The sequence below is a fragment of the Scatophagus argus genome, chromosome 2 (assembly GCF_020382885.2).
Source record: "Scatophagus argus isolate fScaArg1 chromosome 2, fScaArg1.pri, whole genome shotgun sequence".
Taxonomy (NCBI): Eukaryota; Metazoa; Chordata; class Actinopteri; family Scatophagidae; genus Scatophagus; species Scatophagus argus.
The window spans coordinates 25,314,687-25,340,629 of NC_058494.1; the positions used below are offsets into that span (position 1 = coordinate 25,314,687).

Here is a 25,943-nt window from a genome sequence, read left to right on the forward strand (position 1 = left end):
CTGCCTCACCTGACCTCTGTCCCTCCTTCTGCCTTACCCCCTTTTGTTCTCTTTTATCTTCTTGTAGTCTAGTCTGTATATTGGCAATAGCTGCACTGTAAGCTGTAATGAATTCTTATTTATAGCTAAGCTTTCTTTTCACATTACATTTTTCAGTGTGGTCAATGTCTAATTCCAGTTATGACAAGCCACACCTTTTGAAGTGACATTTACGTGCCATAGACATTCATATTTATGTACAGTGACTGAACTGATGAATGGAGAATACTTTTCTTAAGCCTCTGATCATCATGCAGCTCCACTGGCTTTTATCTTTTTTGGTGTTCTTCTTTTCTCTTACATGCATGTAACAACTGGTTTCATTGCTTCATTTTGCATGCACTGAAGTGACATTATAAAGTTCTCCTTGAGACTTGTTTTAAAGAAAGTAAAAACATTCTGCTACGGCTAATATTTAGTTTTACATGGTTTACATGGCTCCCACATAAAAAAATTAATTTACTTTTTCCTCTTACCGAGAACTTCTTGATCTATAAATCACAGGCCTTGCGGCTGGAACCACCACCCCTCGGTGTGCCAGAGCAATGCACATATAGAAGGCTAAATATCAGAGACGTTCAGCCAAAAGGTTACATGTCTGAACCTCAGTCAGACCCACATTCAGAAGAGGAATCTGTTGTGCATCAAAGACGTATCAGAATGCTAAGTGTAGTTAGCCTCTTTTGTTTAGGTTGTTTGTTAGCTTGTTAGCTTGTAACTGGCAGTGGATGATACAGCGTTGGTGGTCGTATGAGGTTACATTATGTTCACATCCTGATAGCCAATAGTTTGCATGAGCCAGGTCCCATGCAAACGCCCAGGTCCGACATTTCAGTGGACAGAAAACCACATCTTCAGGTAGGCCTAACAGTGTGATCTACAACTTAAATGTCCTGTCCTCACTGACACAAAATTCTGACTGAAAACCTGTATGAATTCAGATAGGCTGCTTAGACTGTCAGAATTCGGACTGCTATAAGTATTAGTGTTAATGTTGTTTTAATTAACTGTGATAATTAACTGATTCAGATACAAGTCTTAAGTATCTGTGTTTTAGATTTCTAATATACAATGTCTGTGTTTTGTTCAGAAATTCTGGTAATTTTAGTTCAAGCAAATTCTAAGCAACAATTTCAAATATCTAAGACTGTTAATGACAAAATAGCTTGAAACAAGTGCACTGGCACGGTACAAAGAAATATTTTGTCAGACAATAAAACGAGAAAACACAGTCTTAAGATTGATTTATTTTTTGTTTTTCAATATGTTTCATGAATGTTCCATATAGAGCTAAAGAACACAGTCGGCGAGCACACTTTTTCCCCATCATGTGTAAACAAACCCCATGACTGATGAGATATCAACTCAGCACAATAACATAAGATGTCCTGTGGCTCCCTCTTTAGGCCAATTCCTCTTATTGCAACATCAACGCTACACACTGATAAACGTTTCTAGTGCTACTTTTCCATTTGTCTCGGCAGGAGGACAGAAACAAACAAAAGCAGGCCTGGGCTCAGACGTGTAAAACAAATCAAGATCAGAGGTTTAAAATGAGTTGGACCTCTAATTCATCTTGACACCCGTGCACTTTGCATTGCCGCAGATTTCAAAGTAGTCGTACTTGACATCTGCGAGTCGGTTGGGGAAGTTCACCATGGAGCCATCAGGAAGTTTGATGTAAAACTGCTCATTGTTGAAGTTGATGTAAAACTGAGAAAACACACAATTTATCTGTCAGTGTCAGTCAGGTTTCAGTCAGTTTCAAAGAATGAGAAGCTGCACAGAACATGTACACAGTATGTGAAAAGACCATCTCTCTCTCTCTCTCTCTCTCTGGCCATTAAGCTTCAAGAGCCTATAAACCCCTTCATGATTGTATAGCTCAGTGTCCGCTGATCTGACAGCGTTACAGCATAGATACCAAGCCTGCTATGAATTCAGCAATACCTGCTGAATCTGGCAGTTGCCAGTGGTCTGCAGAAAATGTTCTTTCAATTACAACGTCTCTTACTTCCTTACTTCCTTCAGACAAAGCTTTGTATTTAAATAGATCCCAGAGACTAAATGGTTCTGCTATTTGGTATCAAGCAAAACTTTGCAAAAGTTTGAGAGATTACCAACAGCTAACAAACGGCCAACACACCTTGCATTCCTCCCCACGTGCAAAGGGGAAATTTCCCTCCCTGTGCTCGTCACCCCAGCAACCCCCAGACTTGGAGTTGAAGACGATGGTGTTGACGTCACCGCAACTTTCGAATCGAGGGTTGAAGTGCATTGCGATGTTCTCCGAATCGTGACCGATGTTGACAGAAAAGCTGCAATGGAGGCAGGAGCACAAGGTCACAAGAGTGCAATGAAAAGGGGAAGAAGTGGGTGAAACATTAACTTGTGTTTAAATGAACTAAGGAGATCCATTTCGTTCAAACTGCACACCACCTATCTGATCTACTCACACCACCTGTCCCCTTACCAGACACCACCTATCCAATCATCCCGTGGACATGGGACACAACCCAGCCAACAGCAGACTGCTTAACTGGTTCAGCACAGCCAGAGTCAGTTCTGTTTGACCAGCTTGGTCCAGTGCTTATCTTTTTACTTGCACAAGAAACAGGATTATCAGGTAAATTCAGAAACAATCCCGTTTCTACCCCAGCGGCACACGTACACAGAGTTAAACTGTGTGCTAGAAATTCAGCCTCTTTTATTTTCCAGAATGCTCTGTTGTAAAACAGGCCCTGTGACATAACAAAACCAGTGAAGGTCCTGTGGTGCTCGAGTGTGGTCTCCTTTGAGTCAGTTATTCAGTAATTTGCAAACAGTAGTAAATGAAAACATGTCATTCATTTTCATCAGCAATTTGCCCAAATGTTGTTTTTATTCTCTTGTGGAACATTTCAAGAAACTTCTCTCGTGAGGAGAACTTACGAGTTGCAGTCGTCACAAGGCTTGACGCGAACCTTCAACTCATTCCCCTCCACGAATCCTAAGTTGTCGACTTTCTGTAGAGAGGAATGACAAAGAAGAATAAATACGGATGGAACGATAGATGGATAATAAAAGTGACTCCATTGATCAAACATGTCAACTTATAACTGTTGCATGAGAGGACCCGCAATGTCAATTGTCTTTGTTTTTTTAATTTTTTTTGGAACCAAAGTTTGGATCAGACCAAACTTACAAAAACCAAATGGGAACTCCTGACAGCTATGTTCCTCATGTTCTTCCTCATTCCACTTCCTCTTCCACATTAGAAACTCAGCTTGTCAGTGGAACTGGAGCGCACAGACGCACAGCATATCAATTTCACTCAGAAAATATCTCATTTTACTGTATCTACATGTTAAAAAAATACTCTGGGCTATGATTTAGGACCATTTAAGAGACATATAGTAATTAGTGTGTGCACAGTGTACTCAGCCGGGAGATGATCCTAGGTGTGCTTATCTCAGCTGTTGATGATCTACCAGGGTGGGACAGTGTACCCTTGGCTGTAAAAGTACCGAAACAGGAAGGTGCACTAGTTTTCACCGACATGTGGTCATTAAATAGATGCAGTAAAACCATAAAAGAAAAGTCCATACATGACGTTTATGCCTTGTTAGCTCACCTTTCTGCAAGGTGTGGGCGTGTCTGCATATCTGAAAAACTATTCAAAAAAACTAGTAGACCTAATTAAACATTTAAGATTGATTGGTTAAGTTTGCTTTCCAGGAAAACATCTCATCTAGGAACATCAGGAATTTCTCTGACAATCAGTGAAGCCGTTCATCTAATCAGTGATGCAATAAATTCCATTCACGTTTGTTCTTCTTATCTAGGTGCTGAGCATCACCTGATGGTTACACATGAACTTCAACATCCTGGACCCTTTATACCTGTAGCACACCTATATAGACGACCGTCTATACCACCCAAGCTCTAAAGTCATGTCTTATCTCTGATCCCAGATCATTATTGCACTATCATTGACTGCACAGACAAGGTGTTGGGGAATAATTAAATTATGCTTTAGTAATACCTGTGGGGATTTTAGTTAGACTACTGTTTGTGACCATTTAGAAGCAGAGTGGAACATCCCTGCACGTTACCTGTCTGTCTTCTGCTCCCAGGCTATTGTAAAGTATTATAGTGTAGATGAAACAAAGCACGTCCTGTACACCAATACAAGGAAATTTTACATCTGTTATATGCCTGCTATATGCCTTGGTTTTGCATGTGTCTGTCAAATCACAATGTCAAAGCAAGAAATATTTCTGAAATACTCCGTAAATTAACTACACCTACAGGCAAAGCAATACCTGAAGAATTCGAAAGGTGTTAAGGCTTCTCTCTGCTTCTGTAGACTTGAAAGTAACCCATAACCACCTTCACAAAATCTGATGAATCAGTCTCAGTGGCTTAGAAAAAGAATGTTAACACAAATCAGTCGTAGTGCCACTCGCATTTAACTTCCAAATTTGCGATGTGTGTCTATCTGGTTGGATTTAATGATTATTTAGACATTATGAAGTGTGAATATGGTTGTAAACATATTCTTCTTCTGAGTGTAACTGTGATAAGAAATAATAAGTTCACGAATGCAGAATGAGGAAATATGCTGGGAATGAAGGTTTTCACACCACTTACCATCTTGGCTGTCCTCAGTGGGGTGCGTCTCCAGTGACAAAGCTGTATGCGCAGGTGAGTGGTTTATATAACCCTGGTGACGCTGGAGGCAGGGAGGAACAAACCAGGAAAGGGCAGAAAGAAAAAGAATAAAAGGACGTTGGCACAAAAGGCCGTTAAAAAACTGTAGAAACTCAAACTGAAAGTAATAATTTACATATGACAACATATATTTTTCACAGTGGATATTCTGAGGCCGAGGTCCTAACCCTTTTCACACACACTGCTAACCGAGGGTTAACCTACAGTTCACACTTACAGCTGGAACTGCCACTATGTGGAAATATGTAGAAAAAAAACAGTACAAAATACAATTTAAAACACACTTCAATGACAATGTATGACACTGCGGTGGAACCCTAATGAAAAATGTATTACTGTTGATTTTCACATAGCAATCATGGGACACAGCCATCATATTTACATACATTACATTTACAACAAGTCCATAAAAGGCCTAATATTCTGCACAGTGTACATCCTATATCTTTATTAAAAGATATAGGTCAAAACACAGTTCTTAAAATAAATAAATAAATAAATGCAATGTAACTGATATGCCCCTAATTGTACAATTTAAAACAAAGCATAAATATGAATGAAAATTTCAAATTAACGAGATATCTTATCAAAAAACACTTGTTTGATATTCTCTGGCAGTTTTCAGGTTATTTAGCGAGCGAGAGGCGGACAGATGAGGTGGGGGCGAATGAAAAGTAGGTCAGAATTTCACGGTTTCACCCGAGCAACAAACCGTTGTGATGGGCGTGGCTTTGAGTACTGTAACCAATCCCCTGTCTCCATTATACAATGGGCGTGTCCTATAAACAGAGACAGGACGCCGTTCACCAGAATAAACAACTAAGTTAGCTTGTCAGCTAGTTAGCAACTTCTGGTATGTTTTCATTTTATAAGAGATTTAACTATTTAGCTCATTCATCTGTTTAAAAAAAATTACATTTCCGTAAATTTGAAAATGGAGTTGACATGTTACGACTGTGGCTATTTAGTTGTTGTTTTTTTTCATTTTAAGAACATATTATAACAGCAATTTCGGTGTTTGGTTAGCTTTAGCTAGCTGACTGTGATAGTCAGCCTAACTTTTTGCTTGCTAAATGTTAGCAAGTGGAGCCAGACAGAGGAGTTAGTTCATTTATTTGCAATGTTTGCATTGTTTCTCTCTGTCTAGAAATGGCGTCGTCAGTGGCGACAGAACCGACGGTATGCACGGGGGCAATACCGACGGCAGAGTCCATAGTGCCCGCTTGTATGTTTGCTCCGGATCGGGGATGTGCCGACGACCCATCCGGCGGAGAGGGCTTTGAAGACGGCGTGGGTACAAACGGCGAGTCCGCGGATCATTTAGACTTAAGCAGCAAGGTGGGCCTAACTGTAAATTGCTCCTGGCAACGATAAGTTTTAACATGTTCCAGCCAAGTAGCCTTTTGTGGCGATTCGATAAACGAATGTTGTGCAGCAACATTTCTAAATCGGTTGCACGTTAAGCTTAACAGAGCGTTTATTATGCTGGCTGTGCAAAACGTCAAAGAGTGACACGTATGTTGCACTGCTTATGTTAACTGCATCCAGCTGGCAGCTGCTGTATGTGTAAACGTTACAGGAGCAGCCACTGGCATCAGACTAAAATTACAGAACATCGTCACAACTATTAATCAGAAAAGCACATGTGCATAAAATAAACGCTACAACTTATTACTACTTTGTTGATGTTGTGACTTCGAAACGCCCACAAAATACTTGTTTGACATGTTTGCTTTTGTTTGACTTTTCCACGTCTTCCTCTGTTGCCACCCCACCCCCTTCCACGTTTCTCACTTTTCAGCTGGTTCTAGTGAGTCCAACAGCAGAACAATATGATTCTTTACTACGACATCTGAGGGAGCGGATAGATGAGGGCTGTGGAGAGACCATCTATGTGGTTGGAATGGGCTCAGGTAAGGATAGCTTCACTTTCAAGAGATCTCAGGCTGAAATCTTCAATTGAGCCTACTCTTGGTCCACCAAACAGCTTATAATTCAATAGAACCATTTAACATGTTGCTTTTATACCATTGTCTATCAAAGAATACAGTCTCAAGTGAGGGTCTGTGTGACGCATAAAACATTTCTTGAACAAAGTGGCAGGCATAGCATTTCAGCATTACAGGTTTGTTTTTTAGTGATTCTTTGTGGATAGTTTGTATACTCACTCGAAGAGTGTATGGGTTCATAAACCCATGCTCGGTATGTGCTGGATGTCCAGTGATGAGCTAACGAATTTCTACGTCTGGTTGTAGTTATATTTTCTTCCATACAAAAGAACGAGGGAAATGCACGTGTTACAGAAAGGTCAAAGGTAAATGTTTACGCTTTTAGTTTTAGACGATTCAGCATTGGTGCTTTAGAGATACTGTATATAGATAGATACTTTCAGTAAATTCAGTTGTCTTAAAAAACATCTTCCTCTGCTCTCAGCTCCGTTCAGACCTTCACTGGTGCTTCATGGGTCTCTAGACTTTCACTGCATCTGCAGTAGCTGTTGCATGTCATACAACATCTCATACAGATGATTAATTTCATTCATGAAAACAGTGGGAAAATGTATTCATCATCAACCTTTTCTAAAGGTCCAAAATGATATATTATTGAAATTTGTATGAACAGACAGAAACTGTACCATATTTCTGAAAACATCAAGGAATCTCTGAACTGAGACTTGTAAGATACAAGCTGAGATGATGACCATTAATTAAAAAACAATTAATTATATTTTAGAGACTATAATGTCCCAAAATTTTGTCTGCTACAAATTTAGTGCACTATTGAAAGTGATTAAGCCTGATTTTTCAAAACACGTGGATGTTTGATATCGGCCTCAGATTTGCCAAAAAGAACACAAGAAAGAATTCTTCTTGACAGGAAAGAATTTTTGAACTTTGCTGTCAGCATCTGGAAAACAGTGATCTCTTTGAATTATGAAGGAGGTTGGTTTGCTTTGGGCTCAGTGTCAAGTTCTGATGTGGGAACGTCATGTTAAGTGACACCCTGTAACAATGGCACAAGTTTTGCCAAGAAAGTAATCTTTTCAGCCATCTGGTGTGTGTGGTCAATATATCCAGCAGAGGACACCATAGACTTTTGCACCATAGACATCTTGCCACTTTCATTTTTCAAAAAGAACTGTGTATTGACACATTGACAGGCAGTGGAAGGTCTCTTTTTACATCTGCAGGGGAACAGTTTGTTTAAGGAAAGGCCAAGCCGCCAGTGTGTAGTAGCAGAGCTTTCACTTCTGTCAGCTGTGGCCTGATGTGTCCTTCCAGGCAGCTAACCCCATTTGTTTGCTTTTTCATTCTGAAACCCTCTGTCCTGCACACACAAACATGAGGGCTTTTGTTGGCAACCCGAGGGTTTTTTTTTTTGCCTGTTACAGCAACATATGTGACCCATGCAACCTGTTGGGGGGGGTCAGAGTGCATGTGTGAAAGGGTGTCATTTTTTCCCTGCTCAGCACAAGGTCTGTCTCTGGTGCACCAGTTCATTTTTCTCTCTGACTGGCTGGAAGTGCAGCCAACTGACTGGCCCACTGGCCTGACTGATCTTAGTCTGCTATAACATGAGGCCAGTTAGTGATAACGTGTTTTTTGGTGTTTTATATTGAGAGAAACGAACGTTAGCTTCTTCAGCCTTAAAGCCACTGATAACGAGTGGAGGCCTAAAGTAAATTTCCTTAGCTGAAAAATGCACCTGTTTGTGGGTTTGTTTTATGATCCGATCATTTTGCCAGACGTTGGTCACAGTAAATGAGGTTTTCTCTTCTCCATGACTCCCACTTCTGTCTTGCCTGTAAACCACCTGTTGATTGACTCTTTCTAATGTAAAGTCTTCCTGCTGTGTGTTGTTTGTCCTGGTTATCATGCCGTCGTAGCATGCTGCAGACATTCCCAGGGTGAGGCCATACTTTAGCCCTGACAAACGTTATATGGACGAAAGTATTGGGACATATGACCATTAACCCAACAGGGACTTTATTGACATCAAATTCTACACACACAGACAGCTTTGCAGCTCTAACAGCTTCCACTCTTCTGTGAAGGCTTTCCACAACATGTTGGAGTGTTTCTGTGGGAATTTGTGGCCATTCATGCAGTAGAGCATTTGTGAGGTCACACACTGATGTTGGACCAAAAGGCCTGGCTCACAATCTCTGTTCCAGTACACTAGTCATTCTCTGCCTTGCAATCAGAGTATTTCTGTTTCTTCCTCTGTTGGTCCCTCGTTTGCTCTCTTGTTTTACTTTCCCTGTTTTTCTGTTTACTTCGTTTAGATGGAGGTGACTACGGTCTGGATGACAAGGACATGGAGGCGTCGATAGCCACGGTGCGGTCGCTGTGTGAACAGATTGAGGCTGACCTGATCTGGCTGCGAGAGAGGACAGACACCGGTGGAAAGATTCAAGACTACCTCATCCGCCGGCGTGTGGGCGAGCAGGATTTCCTGGAAGTCAGGTAAAAATGTAGAGAAAAGGGTTCTAGCAAGGGGGAATAAAGAAGTAATAATTTTGTTTATCACTGCTGTTTATTTGGACACGTCTTTTCTGTTTGAGTGTTTTGTGTGGGATTTTGTTTATGTTACTGCAACACTCTGTCGAAACGGGGAAAGACAATTAACAGATTACAGGCTCGACTAAAGCAATTACATCCAGACAGGATGTGTTCCAAATATAACAGCATATATGTCTCTGTACTGACACCTGTAGATCTCTCTCTCTCTCCGTTCATTTCATCCTGTTGTCTCCAGAGTGGCTGTGGTAGGGAATGTGGACGCCGGGAAGAGCACTCTGCTGGGGGTTTTGACCCACGGAGAGCTGGACAATGGCAGAGGCTTTGCTCGCCAGAAGCTCTTCAGACACAAACATGAAATAGAGAGCGGCAGGACCAGCAGCGTGGGCAATGATATCCTTGGGTTTGACCAGGAGGGACAGGTGAGCTTCTGCTAAAGCTCGGGATTTGATGTGTGAACTGAAAACTGAAGAACTTGCACCTATTCCAATGTTTCCAGTTTATTTTGAAGACCTTTTGAACTAAAAGCCATGTATCAGCAATAGGACTGGGTACCAAACTCTTTTATGGCACCAACCGAAATGCTTTGGTAGTCATGCTGATCATGCTGCCGGCGATTGGTTGTAATGTTACATGTGATTGCGGCATGCAGACGGGGTTCACGTGTATCTGTGTTGGAAACTGCAGTTGTGTGTGTGTTGTCGAACTGATTAAAAAAATGCCACCAAGGTCAAAAGTGTGGCTCCATTTTAGCAAGATTGATGCCAATAGTGCGTGATGCAATATATGCAAAAAAAAGTCATCGTTGCTAAGGCCAGCAAAACGACAAATTTGACGAAGCACCTGACCGTCCATGGAATTAGTTTCAGACCGGAAAGTTGCTCCGTGTTTGACTGCGACCTCCATCTGAGTACTGAGGACGGCGTGGTGTGTGGGATTATTAGATACTGACCTGTCACTTGTTTGTAGCTGTGCTATTGCACTGGAAATTATTTGTTGTTTATTTTTTTCTATAAGAAAACTGCTTGGAGTAGAAAAATACCAAAGCTAAAAAATAAAATTGTATAAAGTGTAATGTAATTTTCTTTTTGTTACAACTGATATTATAAAATTGGTATTGGAAAAAGTATCGTTCAGGAACTGGTATCAAAAGTGAAGGTATTGGTATTGGTACCGGTATCGAAGATTTTTGATTGATACGCAGCCCTAATCAACCACATTGCTTAACTTTTTTTGTTTGGTCCTCTGAATCATTTTTTTCTCTCACCTGGAGTTTTGTTTTCGTCATTTACTTTGACAACTCATCCTCTATTCCCTCTGTCTGCTTCAACGTCTTGAGGTGGTGAACAAGCCGGACAGCCATGGCGGCAGCCTAGACTGGACGAAGATCTGTGAGAAATCCTCAAAGGTCATCACCTTCATTGACCTGGCCGGCCACGAGAAGTACCTCAAGACCACCGTCTTCGGCATGACGGGACACTTGCCTGATTTCTGCATGCTCATGGTGAGAGAGGGGATAGCACTGGGACAGTGTGTACATAAGCCTCGTGTCCAGCACAGGGACTTTCCTCCAGGGATGAGAAACTTTTGGAGGAACATGGTGCATTTTCACTGCAGGGACCAGGGTCTAAATTAGGTTTGGGATGTTATTTTACCCTCAAGAAGTCCTAGTTGAGGGGTAATACTTACCACGAGTGCAGGGGTTTTGGGGGTGGGACTTTCAGGTACTAAACATTTCTGATTGTTTAAGTATTTGGAGAATTTTATATCAGCACCCATGTTTAAAAATCTGCAGTTATCTCATGGTCAGTTCTTGTAGTGGTAAATAAAATCTGTTTGCTTACTTTAAGGCAAGCATTTCAGTTTAATCAGAACTCTGTTTGAATCAGCTTTGCTGCTGCCATTCTTCAGATGGCGTCGTCGTTGTTGTACAGACAAAATGTTAGAACAGCCTTGGCGTTTTCATCCTTTCAACATCTAAAGTCGTTGTTGTTCTGTTTCTTTCTCTTTCTCGCCTCAGGTTGGCAGTAACGCTGGCATCGTTGGCATGACCAAAGAGCATCTGGGTCTGGCACTGGCCCTAAACGTGCCCGTGTTTGTGGTGGTTACTAAGATAGACATGTGTCCGGCCAACATCCTGCAAGGTGAAGAGACATTGTACAGTAATGCTCTGAACTCACAGACCTGTTAGTGTTAGTGTCCCAGAAGAAGCTGAGCTGGATACACACCCAACATGTGGCAAAGAAAGATAAGCTATTGCTGAAGCTCTCCTTTGTCCAGAATGCAATCACAGGACTACAATTGGTCAGTTAACAGTGAAAAGTAATTCTAAGTTCATAGGCATTCCATATTGTTGTTAAAAACTGTTTAGTGGCAGTAGTTCCTTTTATACTCTACTTCAATGATGTTTAGGGAGTGTGTATGAAACTCAGCGCTTACTCACAAAAGCTCTCAGGGAAGGTTTTGAAATTTACTCCTGAACTGCTTGAAAGGTTTTTAATGTGAAATGGAGCATTTTCTTACTAAACTGTGATTAAATCTTCTTTTAAAATAGACAGGTTAGACATGAAGGGTTGTCTCTAATCAAGCCATGGTCTTCTGTCGGGTTTCTTTATTGTAAAGTGCACAATATAGACAAAAGTATTGAGACACTTGACCATTGCACTAATAGAGATTTTAATGACTTTGCATTCCAAACACAGAGAGCTTTGCAGCTCTAACAGCCTCCACTCTTCTGTGAAGGCTTTCTGTGGGAATTTGTGCCCATTCATGCAGTAGAGCATTTGTGAGGTCACACACTGATGTTGGACCAAAAGGCCTGACTCACAATCTCCGTTCCAGTTCATCCCAAAGGTGTTGGATGGGGTTGAGGTCAGGACTCTGTGTGGGCCAGTCAAGTTCTTCCACACCAAACTCATCCAACCATGTCTTTATGGAGCTTTGCTTTGTGCACTGGGGCACAGTCATGCTGGAATAGAAAAGGGCCTTCAACAAACTGTTGCCACAAAGTTGAAACATCCAGAAAGAAGTGTGTCTGGATACTTTTGTCTATATAGTGTATGTACTCCTTTTGTCAAGCTCTTAGTGAAGTATGATAATGTTTAATATTTTTACAGTCTGTTCACTTTTGTTATGTGTTACTGGATGCTGTGACTGTGATTTGTTTTTGTTTTGAAAGTTACTCATGAAGTATTTTGTGTGGATTTGTTTTTGTTTGTGTTCCTCTGCAGAGACACTAAAATTATTACAGAGGTTATTAAAGTCTCCGGGCTGCAGGAAAATCCCCGTGTTGGTCCAGAACAAGGACGATGTCATCGTCACAGCCTCCAACTTCAGCTCTGAGAGGTAAAGGCAAAGAGGAGGGCAGAGGGCAGCATTGAGTCATTGATGCATTGATGGAATGAACAGTACTTCACTTTGAACATGTGGTGCAGCTAAAAATATCCAGTGACAGATTACGCACAGATGGAGGATTATACACAATTTAAAAAGCTCTCCATAATTTAGAAAAAAAATACCCTACAATTTTCACTGTTCGGTTGTACTTCAGAAATGTTTGAGGCATACAGCGTTTCTGAGGATAATAAGTACTGAATCAAACTTTCAGAAAGAAAGAAGGCTTCAATTCAGCTGTTTTGAAGAGGAATCGTTCGTTTTACGTCAAAGACTAGAATAGTGACTCCTTAGCAGTTATGGATGCAAGATATATCTGGCCAGTGATATTACTGACCTCATCATGGGAAATTTAGGTTATTGAATATTTATCACCTATAATGAAATTATATCAAATACACTTTATGGACAGAAGTATTTGGACACACCTCTTTATTCTTGAATTCAAGTGTATTATGGGACTGTTTTTCAGGGTTTGGTCTTGGCTCCTTATGTCCAGTGAAGGGAAATCTTAATGCTTCAGCATACCAAGACATTTTGGACAATGCTATGCTTCCAACTTTGTGGCAACAGTTTGTTGAAGGCCCCAGTGCACAAAGCAAAGCTCCATAAAGACATGGTTGGATGAGTTTGTTGTGGAAGAACTTGACTGGTCCACACAGAGTCCTGACCTCAACCCCATCCAACACCTCCCACAGAAACACTCCAATATGTTGTGGAAAGCCTTCACAAAAGAGTGGAAGCTGTTAGAGCTGCAGAGCTGTCTGTGTGTTTAGAATGCAGTGTCATTAAAGTCTCTCTTGGTGTAATGGTCAGGTGTCCCAATACTTTTGTACACATAGTGTAGAGCTGGTAATATGAAGCCAAATTGCTCTCAGTGGTTTCAGAAACATAACATCTACAGCAGTTGGCTGTATGCAAGAAGATATATATTCTATGTTGATTAGTACCAAAGAACCAGAGCCCCAAAAATGGTATCCAGGACGCCTCTAACAGGGACTTTGTTTCTATTGGATCTTCACTTTAGTCAAACCCTGTAGTCTTAAATTTGTGCAAATACTATGCTGGTTTAGCGATCTGCCATTCTCGTGGTGTGGGGGTGGGGCATTCAGATGTCAAGGTTGGCTAAACAACAAGCATCCCTGAGGCTGCTTGAGCAACACTTGATCAAGCAGAGCAGATGCTCAGTGACATAAGTTGTAATGTCTGTTTGCACTGTGCTTTTGCCTTGTAATTACTGTGTTAAGAGGATCATTTTTATCAGTCTTACTTTCCTCTTCTGCAGGATGTGTCCAATCTTTCAAATTTCGAACGTGACGGGGGAGAACATGGACCTGCTGAAGATGTTTCTCAACCTCCTCTCTTCAAGGACCAACTTCAGCAACGACGAGCCGGCTGAGTTCCAAATAGACGACACGTACTCCGTACCGGTGCGAAATCAAACTTGCACTCTCAGCTGTGCACTCATAGATTATTATTTATTTGGTGAATCTTTAGCTCACTTTTCTTTTTGAAAAACATGAAAGTGGACTGGACCAAACAGGAGGGTCGACAGTGGTCTACATGGTAGAGTCAAACCCTGAGGGCAGCCTGTCTCTCAGCAGCAGTGCGTCATGTGGAAATGACTGAGCGAAAACACGGCCTGAATCTGTATGCGTTCTTGAGTGCAGAGACCTTCACTGCTTTTAACAGCAGAGTAGAATCCAGAAACTGCATTAAAAGCTTAGAAGATTGTTTTCTTGAAATGATGCTTGTGTGAAAGCAGACACAGCAGTCATAGTGCCACTTCTTCCTGAATGTGAAAAGAAAATTGTGGCTGAAAAATTCATGAGAGGTTTCATAGTTTGAGCTTTACACGCTCGGGCAGGAAATCTTCAATGTACAGATTTAATTTGAAGTGAACCACACACCATGTCCGTATGACCGCAGCCGCAGTGAACCAATACGACCCACTGTTTATCTTCTGTCGGCAGGGTGTGGGCACAGTGGTTTCGGGGACTACGTTACGTGGAGTGATTCGACTCAACGACACACTACTCTTAGGCCCAGACCCTCTGGGCACCTTCATCCCCATCGCTGTTAAATCCATCCACCGCAAGAGGATGCCTGTCAGAGAGGTCCGTGGAGGCCAGACAGCGTCCTTCGCCCTCAAAAAGGTTCGTGGGGGACGATTTGGCTGAATTGGTGCCGTTGCAGAACATTTTAACTTTTTTTTTTCTCTCTCTCTCTTTTGACCTATTGCAAAAACAGCATGAGGACAACCTAACACAATGTCTTCCGAAAATGATCATTATTGTGAAAGTTTTGGATGTGATGTGCATATATATTAGTTTCCTAACTTCATAATCAGTTTTATAATACATGCAAATCCCAGTGTGTAGGCATAGGTGCTATTTTGTCCCAAATTCTAATTTGGCTTCCTCACACCCTCCCCAATTTCACTTTTCACGTCCCTTCCTTCTCTTATTTATGTACTCATTAATTGTTTTTGTATGTTCTTTCCACATCTCAGATCAAACGTTCATCGATAAGGAAAGGCATGGTGATGGTCTCTCCAAAGTTGATGCCACAGGCCACCTGGGAGTTTGAAGCTGAGATTTTGGTGCTGCACCACCCCACAACGATATCCCCGAGATACCAGGCCATGGGTCAGTGGCAGCACAGTCAAATCCTGTCACCACTTTATGTTTATGTAGCTTCTGTATGTGTTCACATTTGGGATGCGGCTGCACTTGGATTTTTATCACGTGTTTCTTTATTCAAATACAATGTGTTCACCCTGGAACATTTCCAACAAGAATAACCGGGTCACACACACACACACACACACACTCTCTGTCTCCTTCACACCAGTTCACTGCGGCAGCATCAGGCAGACGGCCACCATTCTGTCCATGAACAAAGACTGCCTACGGACAGGGGACAAGGCCACGGTCCACTTCCGCTTCATTAAGACTCCCGAGTACTTGCACTGTGACCAGAAACTGGTGTTCAGGGAGGGGCGCACCAAGGCCGTGGGCACCATCACAAAGGTACCGGAGCTTACGTTAACTTCAACACATCAGTGTCGCTGCAGGAGCCGTTACATGACTGTCTTCTGCGTGTTCTATCAAAACACTGATAAATGTGGGGCTGTGTCTTTGATTTTCAGCTTCTCCAATCAGTGAACACCCAAGCAGCTAAGGCCCAGCAGGCCAAGATGCAGGCCAGTAAGAAGACTTCTAAAGACGGCACAGTAGCCAATGAGGAGGCAGGATCAACAGCACGGCCGCCGAGTCCTAACACGGCGCAGCTGCCAGTGAGTACATCCAGCGAGACGTTTTCATGATGATCTGATGATTGTTTGGTATTGCTTTGTATTGTCTTTGCTCTGTTGCATAATGCAGTAAGAGTTACTCTTGATACATATCATTGATCCCTCAAAAAGTTAAGTTGTCCTGGGAATAAAAGGGAAATATTCTTTATTTGACTTATACATATTTAATAATATCTTTAAAAAAACATGATTATATTCAAAACTATTTTGTAATTTTGCTCCAGTTTTGGATGTTTCTTGCTGATTTCCTTTTCTTCCCGCTTGCGACTCTTTAAATTTTGTCAGTTAATTCACCCGATCTGACCATCCCCTCGCTTACATGTTGTCTTTCATCCTTCAGTTATGTTAAGATTTTCTTCCTCACATGTTCAGTCCTCTTTTCCCCTTTCAATGGGGTTCTTATCCCTCCCACAACATCCCACTTTCACCTGCCCATACGCTTACACCTGTCTGCCTCATTGTTTCATTTGCTCCCCTCCTCATTTCCCCTCCTCTCGGCTTCTTCTGTCCTTCACGCCATTTTCCCGTCAGCACTAACACGCTGCTTTTCTGCTCCCGTCTCTCTCTTGCTCGTCCTCCCTCCCTCCCTCTCTCGCTGTCTTGGCACACGGCGTCAGACAGTGGCAGAGGCAGAGGCTCTGTGTAAAGATGGCGACAAAGAAAACAAGGTAAAGACATTTCTGCAGGCTGTGGGAGTCGTGATGGGGTCCTCGTCTTCTTAGGCTTGGATGCTGTTTTTGTTGTCAGTCTCTTCACTTCCCAAACTTTCATGATGCGATTTCTGCTGAGCATGAGAACTTCCTGTCAGTGCGGCCGTGTTTCTCTGAGCTCCTCCAGCACAACAAGCCCTGGAGAAGCTTCTCTTAATAGCTTTTTAAATTAGGGATTGACCACCATGGCACCTGATATTGATTATTAGTAATCAAGGAGGCCGATAACTGATATTTAGAACTGATAAACAGTGTATAATATATAGAATAACTAGTAATGGAATGTAGTAAATACTCAAATGCAGTTTTGAGGTACTTGTATTTTATTTTCTGCTGCTTTATACTTCCACTCCACTCTGTTTCAGACAGTGTTGTGGGTGGGCAGTAGAGACAGTGTGAGCTGCATTAGAGCTGAAGCAGTGCATTTTTAAAATAGTTTATTTTATCAACAATCAGACAAAAAAACTCAACAATGTGAAATATACACAAATATATGAAAAATTACTGGTGAGATGATAATCGGCCAGGCTGATAGTCGGTTTGTCCCTCAGTTTATTGTTGAAAAGTGGTTACTGAACTAGAGCCCAGTGGTTTTCCATCTATAACCAGTTGAGGTACTCGTCTTAAGAAGAGCAAAATGTAAAGCTTGTGGTGTGTTGTTTTTCTCCCTTTATCTATCGATCAGCCACAGCATTAAAACCACCTGCTTAATATTTTGTAGGTCCAAAAGCAGCTCAGGCCTGTCAGGGGGAGGAACACAGGACCTCTGGGGGAATTTCCCCTGAAGAACACTGCATTGTAAACAAATGATTAATGTCATTCACCTGTCTGTTAATGCTGGGGCTGATCGGTGTAAATGTGAGGTTCCTTCCCTGGTGACGGTGTTTAATAATTAAAATCTTAACGTGTGTTTTCAACAGTGTGACTTTTTAAAAGGTTTGAAGTACAGCAATTAACAACCAGATTCCAAAAAAAAAAAGTTGGGACACTGAACAAAAATGTAAATGAAACAGAATTCACTCACTTGCAAATGATGGTTTTGCAAAGTGTTGCTGAGCACGATGTGTTACCAGACAACCTGTTCACCAGTGGACTGTTCCAGACGGGTGGGTTTTGAGCGGTCCATGACTTTCCCAGTCTTTCCCAGTCTTCTCTTGCTCCTGTCATCAAACTCAGACAAAGCATACAAATCGTCCCACCTTTTTAGGAATCAGGGTTGTACTTAAAATGTGTATTTTCAGACTTTTTGTTTTTCAGTTGCCATTTTTTAAAAACAACACTTGTGAAATTGCAGGGTTTGCTGCAGTTTGTTACAGTGGAGGTGGTCCACTCCACCCGTGAATGTCAGGTGAAATTATTGCACTTTTATCACCTTCTGAAAGTAGAAGATAAAAACACATTTTAAAAAAATCTACATATTTCATGAAAAAAGAAATTGTAGTGGACCTCCCACTTCCACTAGACATTTCCTGCAACAAACCCTGAACTTTTGCAACTTACCGTTTTCATTTTATTGTTTCATCTTGATAAAACCTCTTGTTAAAGCACATGTGAGAAATGCATTCCTGTTCAGGACCGACTGGTTGTTCGCTGCTGTCTCTTTCTAACCTGATTTGATGCAACAGCTGGCTCACTGTGTTGTCCTCCGTCTGCCCGCAGCTCAAGTCGGGAGGTGGAGGACGCCGGCGAGGCGGTCAGAGACATCGAGGGAAAGGCCTGAACGCTGCTGCGCCGATCTCTACGGCCGTGCCTGCAGGAGCAGCAGGGACAGCCTAATGAACACAAACCCGTTTTCATTTCTCCTCATCTGCATTACAGGGAGGGAAAGTGACTGCGTGGCCCTCTGGTGGCTGATATAAGAGGATGACTCAACACAGAGAGTGAATTGTTTTCCACAAGTCAGCTTAAAAGTTTTATTGGTGAAATTACTTGTGGGCTGCTGAAGATAATATTGAGTTTTTATTTAGATTGGAAGTTGTAGATAACATAACATTTTCTATTTTAATACAGGTTTTGGGCGTGTTGGTCTTGTTTGTGGTTCATCAGAACTTCTTTTATAGCATTATCTGTGCCAGCCAACCAGCAGACAGCAGACACCTGTCACTTCCCCTGCCCTCCACAATCTTCTTTTCTGATATTTTTTTCTTCTTTATTGTCATTCTACATTCACCTAACTTTCATTATAGCAGTTTTTTTTGTGATGACATCAAGGCTGGACTCCACTTAACTTCTCGCATCAGTCATTTGAGGAAGTAGGCTGTGTTCAGTAGTTGAAAAACAGTTTTTTTTTTTTCTCTCACTAAGCTCCTCGTTGTTCAGAGTAGTAGTTTGAATTCATACTGACTGAACTTAAAGGGAACTGATGCCAGCCTAAAGCATTTTGTTATTTTCCCATCCTGGACCTGTCATGTGACATCTCCTTGTAGATGAAGAGGGAAACAGTCTCTCATCTGTTTGCCCTCACACGGCCTAAGTTTAATCCTGCCACAGAAAGGTCATTTGATCGGCGATACCCCTTCTTCTTTGAGCCAACGTTTCTATTTTACTTTCATTCATCCAGTTCATGCAGCCAAGACAAAAGCTGTAGTATAACATTGCTTTAATGTTGCACACATCCTCTGTGGTTTGCTGTGACATCTCTTAACTTAAATCAAGCAGGCAGACGCACAACTTTTCTTCCATTTTGATGCAGTCCGATCACCAAAAATCCATAAGATGAAACTCTCAGTCACTGTTATCACTGCTTTAATGCAAAAAATTAAGTGGTGTTTTGCACCTTAAATGTCAAAAGCCAAGAAAGAACTTCGTTAATTAATTTAAAATTATTCTATTGTGTCTCTACATTATCTCTTTGTACTCAAACACATACATGAGACACAGGAAGTCAGTTTCTTTCATATGACCAGATATAAAAGCTTATTTGCTATGTACTGCATCAATAATTTCCTGGTATTTCTACTACATGGTTCAGATTTGACTCTGCAGTCATCTGTAAGGTTTCTGTGACGGGTCCAATCACACCAGCTGATAGTGTAGGCTCAACAGTTTCTCATCTCAGATTGTCTCTAATAAGCTAACACACACCACTGATCACATCAAACTAAACTAAAAATGAAAAGTGAATTGTGAGACGTACTGAACTGCCAGAATACCCACCCACCCATCCCCCCTTTGGAAAAGACCTTACAACAACAAGAAGAACTTTTTTTTTGAAGGGACACATGTTGTGTGTATGTATGTACAAAAGATTGTGCAGAAGAACTGAGGACAAAAACAAAAAGATGCCATTTAAATTAAATACCAGTTTGTGTTTGTAAATCCTTTTAAATAAAGATGTTCTAGAAAACTGACATGTGGGTAATACTTTTTTTTTTCCTAATTGTAAGCATTCAGGATTGGAGCTGAAAGGTGTCCAAATCAAAACAAAATCAGAAACATTTTGGGTTAAGGTCAAAGTTTCAAAAACACTTAAGCTATTTACAATCTTCTAAAGTTACAAAGAATGTACAGCTAAAACAGATCAAGTTGTACCAAATGTCTTTGAGACCCAAACATGAACATGTGGATCTCTGTTCTCCACAACTGGCAGATCTGTGAAACATTTTTTATATATCTAAAGTGTTGCTTCGCAGATGGCAGCATATTGGTTGACAATGATTGGTTGAGCAGCAACAGGAAGTTCTGGACTTGAAATTGCTTTTGGAACAACACCGACACTTTGAATGGCAGCCTGCTAAGCGCTTTAAATCAAATTTGTTCAATAGTTCGGAGAGAGTCAGTCTTCCAGTCATAATTGTTTTCAAACACCCTGGGCCTTAATAATATGGTAGTCTGTAACAACTGATTGCTTTGGTAGCATTTCAATCAAAGTCTCCCTCCGCGAACCTGTCAGCTCATTTTCACAGGTGGCGTGTAAAAATGGAAATAAGAGCGCTCTTTGATGCAGAGCCTGGGATCGATGAGCGACTCGATGAATGATGTTTCAACGCTGCGCTCACAACAGTTTATGGAAGTATGAAAAACAGCCCCCCCTGCACTGTGTCTCTCAGTTTGCTCCCTTTGTGTTCTCATCACGACTTGCTTTTCTGAAAATCATCTGCTGTGACTGGATCACACTGACAGCAGTTACTCGCCACGTCTGCCTTTGACTTTATTGGCTTCCGCATCGTGCGGCGTGATTGCCTCGTCACCAAGTCTGCAGGACTGAATGGGGTCGCGGTCACAATGTGCAAAGTCATTTTGTCATTCCAAGTGTGATATTAAATGCCTTCTTATTATTATTATCATCATCATCATTTTACTGGCGACTCTGGGGATGCAGTCAGAAACTCAAGTGTCCAGATTTCATCTATAACTTTGTTTTACATTTCATTCCGTACTTCTAAAGCTCTTATTCAGAGCGACGGAAATGAAGCGCACTGCAAGAATGACTGCATCGTCTTTAATGGCTGAAAAGAATTCACACTTGGAAAACAATTCATATCTTCATGTTATCAAATCTTAATCACGGTGGTCCAAAGTAACTAAGTACATTTACTCAAGTACTGCACTTAAGAACTGTTTTGAGGTACTTTCCTTCAGCATTTCCATTTTATGCTTCTTTATACTGACCCACATTAATCTGAGAGCTTTTGTTTCTTTGCAGATTCAGATTATCAGTACAACCATGGTTTTATTTTGTCTAGAAACCGTTTACTGATCAATATTAATTCTGCTGCCAAAATCACACTGGATGTAATCTTTATTTTATAGGTCCTAAATAAGGATTCTACTGCACTCGTTGCAACCTAAACGGGGATGGTTCTGTCCAATGTCTCGGTTCAGTATCATTTAGCGTTCACCTGACTGCCTGTATGTCTCGTGCATTCAGGTAGTGCTGAGCCTGTCCATGAGCAGGCTTAGTTGAACAGATTTCTGCCTAATGCTTGGGCTATGGCATTGTTTATCTGACTTCAACATGTTGGACGGCTGGAGGCTTCTGGCTGGGTGACAACAAAGAAACGTTCACAACATTACTCACGAAAGAGCCAATTCAGTTGGTGAACAACATGGCCTGCAGAGAAAAGATGGATGTTTACTATGTTTGTTTACTGTACTGTAAATTGTTAATTTGTTAATTTAATTTATTACCTCTATATTTTTTGTAACTGTTTTTGCACTCTTTTTCTGTTCTTGTGAGCTACCACGACAAGTAAATTTCCCCACTGCGGGATCAATAAAGTTCATCTTATCTTATCTTATAAATACAATTTATGCCTCGCCAAAAGATAAACTAAGACTTTGCACGTGACCCCACAGACATTCATGCCTGCAAAAACATTTTAACATGAGTTCTCATTCAATCATGACATAATGTTTGGCTGAGGCTGAACCTGACAGATTCGAGTCGCGCTTGCCGGTGCGTATCAGCAGAAGCGTCCTCTCCACCATCTGTTTCCTGCAGTGAGTAGAATGTAGCAGCAGGGAAAAATAGATTTGGAAAATCCAAGTTGGGGGAAAAGAAACTCATCAACTAACTAATAAACCCCTTTTTTGGGATGGTATAATTAGTTAAAGCTCCACAACAATGAGACTTAAGAGTAATCCAGCACAAGCTGGAAAGAGTGACTAAGTGGCTCAGTCTGAGGCCACTGTGCCAAAACATATGGTGGAAAAACAGAATTTCCTGTGGCAAGTCATAAGTGATGTTTTGCCTCTTTGCTCATGGAGAGCAGATGCAGGCAGACGTGTGCAATCAAGTTGCTCTTTTTCAGTCCTGTCTTGCTCATTCTTATTTAAGTTAAGGTTCTTGCTCTTATTTAAGGTTTAGCTTATTTAAATGTTTAGTTTTATATTCTATTTTCTGTTTAGCTTATATCTTCGTACTTTATATTTTTATAGTCACTTACTGCTCCCGGGACCTGAGTCCTAATTTCGTACCATAAACATGTGAATGTGAGCTGGTATGACAATAAAGTTCCTTGAATCGTTCTTGTCACATTTTACTTACACCAGTCAGCCACAACATTTAAACCACCTGCTTAATCTTTTGCATGTCATAACAGCCCTGACCTGTCAGGGGAAGGGACACAGGACCTCTGGGGGAATTTTGTGGTCACCAGCATCCAAATGTTGGATCCTCTGGGTCCTGTGCATTGAGGGTGGGGCCTCCAGGTGGGAGGTTGTTTCTTGTAAAACAAAGCAATCTTAGGTGTGGGATATACCTTATTGCAAACTGAAAGACACTGTGCACCACATAATGTGTTGCGCCCCAGACTCTTTAGGATAACCCGTCCAATACTTGGATCACGAGTTACTATTCTGAAAAATATTAATGTCTGCTAACTAGGGGGGTACTGAGATTAGTTTAGAAAACAACATTTACTATCTGCACTCACCACCGCTGTTTGTGACCAAACAATAAAAGCACTCCTTATAATGAAAGCTTTTGAGATTCCTCTCTCTCAATGGCAACAAAACTATGGGCACTGCCCCTTTAATAGAATAAAACAATAAACCACAGATGGACAACTGGTACACCTGGCCGACACTATTGTGCTGCCTTCGGTACACTTTCATACACTAACAGCCAGATAAACTCTTCTTAACATCACGACTCTGAAGACTAGATTTGCCGTCCACAGGTTTAATGACGTGTAAGAAATTTGTGAAACTGAAACATACAAAACATAGCCCAAATCAGTGTTGCGCTAAACAACAATAAACTGGTAATCTCATAAGATCATCCTCGTACATTAATAAATGCATACGTTTGCAGAAGCATGAAAAATCACACATTCAGGTTCGCATCTAAGCTCGTAAATTCGTGCACAACGTGCCTCATGTAGCCTGAGAGCTAGCAGTAACGTCTGCATGTTCTAGTATCGGCTTTACCTTAAATCTCCGTCTAAATTACCGGTACACAAAAACGAACTACGGAAGTATGCAATTACAACACAAGAAGTAGTACAGTAGATACATACCAACAATGCTATCTTTGGGCTCAAAAGAATGCAAAATACAGCTGGAAAGAATGCAAACTGTGAGACGTTCATACAACGTGGGAAACTCTTCGAGTGTAAACATTACCTTGCCTACGGAGGCTGTCATTAGACAAATAGCGCATGAGAAAATAGGTTCTCACAGGAGAGAAACGACAATTCCAATACATATTCATGGAACTTCAAATTAAATGCAGTGAAGTTGTAAATATACTGTAAATAATAATAGTATTTTAAACTTGACCTTAATTATCTTTTTAACCTTTTTTAAACTCATAACAACACAACTATTTAAATCAAAATCTGCTAAATCATTCTTAGGTACACCACTGGTTCATGTTACTCTCCCAGACACATAACACATATAATCATCATAACGAAGTGAAAAGAGCTCCCAAGTGTAATGGAACAGGTCCTGCAGCGTATTACTGCTTTCAGTCTCAACACTCAGTTTAACACCCTGTCACATCACCCAGAGGTATGCTCTGACCACAATGTCTCACAAATGTCCTCACAAATGTCCCTTGTTAATGTGGGCCCACGAAAGAAATATAAATAAACAGCCGGTAAAACAAAACAAACAAAAGTCCCTTGGCAGGCCTGAGTGGAGAGGATGCTGGATGTGCTTTACCTTACATCAGGTTGGAAACCGTCCTCTTACTCTTCAGCGGCGTAGAGGGTCCTGGTCAGTCCCGACAACAACACGGAGGGAAAGGGACAGTCCAAACTCAGCCCAGGAATGCTGGAAAATCCATATCCGTCCCAGGAGTGATGAAGACAGGACACGTCGGGTCTCCCGCGGGAGCCAGAGGAACCGCCGTGTTGTTCCTGGTAACACGGGGCGCCATCTGCTGAAGCGTGGCTTGGCGGTGTGGCGCTAGCAGGTCGCTAGCTAGCGGCTAAGCGACGTGCTTCAAAGAAAGTCCAGTAAAAGTCGAACTATGCAGTACAGTTCGACAATATAACCCGCTTCTCACGCGTGGGCCAGTGTCCAACTCTGTTTACAGTTCAGTATCGTAGCTGTGGGCTACAACAAAGCAATATTACAAGTCTCGGGCTGTACTAGCCTGCGTCTCTCCTCTCCCGTCGTCATCCTGCTCCCGTTCTCGCCTTGACCTCTCTGCCAAAACATCAATCACTCCCGCCCACTGAACCAATCACATGAACGGAAAGCTGCTGTCCACCTGGACGGACCAATTACAATAAGATAAAGCAAACACATACTGTTAGGCTGTCATGCCTCAAACACGCCAATCAAACAAAGGTTACAATTCTTAAAGAAAAACAGATTTTAGGCTCATCATCATAAAACCTCTGTTAAACAATATTTTTATTAATGTACTGATGTACCACACAAGCATCACCTTTTAACCGCACTGTTGATAATGCGAAGTGTTAAACCTGGTGCTATAAACCCAAGGTTACAAATGTCATATCTGCAGTGCTGCCATATGCAATCATCATCATCATCATCATCAAATGAAGCAGCAGAAGGCTTGCAGCATATATGAGATTTACCGTCTAAACGTGACCATCAAGGAAAGGCCACCTGTGTGTGTGTGTGTGTGTGTGTGTGTGTGTCGATAACGAGCTCTTGTTGTGAAGCAGAATCAGTTTTAGCATCTCTGTATGTTTGAAACACTGAGTTAGTTGAATAAAGTTTTGTGTTTTAGCTAACAAAAGTAAATGTTGTTGCAGTAGATAAAACTGGAAATCTAATTTATTCTGACTGTGAGACCTTGTGTGTGATCCCACACACGCACAAAACATTTTTAGTTGACAGTTGGCCCCAATGACAAATGATTAGATCTAATTTGATCTTTGAGTGTGTGAATGCCATTAGTGGTTGCACGTGGTTGATCACGTGCCTCTTAGAAAGTCAATTAGTAATTTATACTATACGTCTGATGGGCAGCCATGGATTAGAGGTTGGAGAAGCAGCTTGTGATCGGACGGTCGACGAGTGATTAATCAGAAAAATCCATTAGCCGACTGATGTGCCCTCGAGCAAGGCACTTAACCCCCAATTTGCTCCCCGGGCGCCTGACAGTGGCAGCCCACTGCTCCTGTGTGTTTCACTGCATGTAATTTGCTGGGTGTTGCATGTGTGTTCAACCAAAGATGGGTTAAATGGAGAAGACAAATTCAGTGTGTGTGTATGTGTGTAAAAACATATATACTGCCAATAAAGCTGATTCTTCTTCTTCTTCTTCCTCTATAACATCAGGACGGGAGCTGGTGAGCAGGCAGGCGACTGTGCTGTCTGTGTCCA

At 41.5% G+C, this 25,943-nt stretch overlaps 2 protein-coding genes and 1 long non-coding RNA gene across 8 annotated transcripts; 1 reads left to right on the forward strand and 2 right to left on the reverse strand.

Annotated features, from left to right (window-relative positions):
- Positions 1–1,266: 1,266 nt before the first annotated feature.
- On the reverse strand, positions 1,267–4,804 carry LOC124050815 (beta-galactoside-binding lectin-like). Its single transcript, XM_046373689.1, has 4 exons — positions 4,672–4,804; positions 2,971–3,044; positions 2,186–2,357; positions 1,267–1,752 (listed from the first exon to the last, which is right to left on the reverse strand). Exons 1-4 carry the CDS (start codon positions 4,672–4,674, stop codon positions 1,606–1,608), a joined length of 396 nt encoding a protein of 131 aa, XP_046229645.1. The 5' UTR covers positions 4,675–4,804; the 3' UTR covers positions 1,267–1,605.
- A 655-nt stretch (positions 4,805–5,459) lies between these two features.
- On the forward strand, positions 5,460–20,041 carry gtpbp1l (GTP binding protein 1, like). 5 transcript variants are annotated; one of them, XM_046373641.1, is made up of 16 exons: positions 5,460–5,605; positions 5,900–6,090; positions 6,554–6,665; positions 9,038–9,218; positions 9,511–9,694; positions 10,612–10,776; positions 11,293–11,416; positions 12,503–12,617; positions 13,951–14,095; positions 14,639–14,821; positions 15,178–15,313; positions 15,519–15,697; positions 15,817–15,963; positions 16,599–16,649; positions 17,413–17,489; positions 18,351–18,558. In XM_046373641.1, exons 2-16 carry the CDS (start codon positions 5,902–5,904, stop codon positions 18,409–18,411), a joined length of 2,049 nt encoding a protein of 682 aa, XP_046229597.1. In that variant the 5' UTR covers positions 5,460–5,605; positions 5,900–5,901; the 3' UTR covers positions 18,412–18,558. The 5 variants fall into 5 exon arrangements, with proteins under 5 accessions (XP_046229597.1, XP_046229604.1, XP_046229621.1 ...); XM_046373648.1 differs by lacking the exon at positions 17,413–17,489 and having other exon boundaries at positions 18,351–20,041; XM_046373665.1 differs by lacking the exon at positions 16,599–16,649.
- Positions 17,114–24,854, reverse strand: LOC124050820. Of its 2 annotated transcripts, XR_006841695.1 has the most exons (4): positions 24,303–24,842; positions 18,300–18,441; positions 17,716–17,851; positions 17,114–17,482 (listed from the first exon to the last, which is right to left on the reverse strand). It is a non-coding gene; the product is annotated as an uncharacterized LOC124050820 (long non-coding RNA). The 2 variants fall into 2 exon arrangements; XR_006841693.1 differs by having other exon boundaries at positions 17,716–18,441; positions 24,303–24,854.
- Positions 24,855–25,943: the final 1,089 nt, after the last annotated feature.

Excerpts from the sequence above, each read along its gene's own strand:
- LOC124050815 (XM_046373689.1), bottom strand. Across the intron at positions 2,358-2,970 it reads CCTTGTGACGACTGCAACTC|CTTTTCTGTCAACATCGGTC; the intron begins GTAAGTTCTCCT and ends CCTCCATTGCAG. Across the intron at positions 1,753-2,185 it reads CACGTGGGGAGGAATGCAAG|TTTTACATCAACTTCAACAA; the intron begins GTGTGTTGGCCG and ends GTGTTTTCTCAG.
- gtpbp1l (XM_046373641.1), top strand. The coding sequence starts at position 5,902 with ATGGCGTCGTCAGTGGCGACAGAACCGACGGTATGCACGGGGGCAATA. Across the intron at positions 12,618-13,950 it reads TCCAACTTCAGCTCTGAGAG|GATGTGTCCAATCTTTCAAA; the intron begins GTAAAGGCAAAG and ends CCTCTTCTGCAG. Across the intron at positions 17,490-18,350 it reads CCCCTGAAGAACACTGCATT|CTCAAGTCGGGAGGTGGAGG; the intron begins GTAAACAAATGA and ends GTCTGCCCGCAG.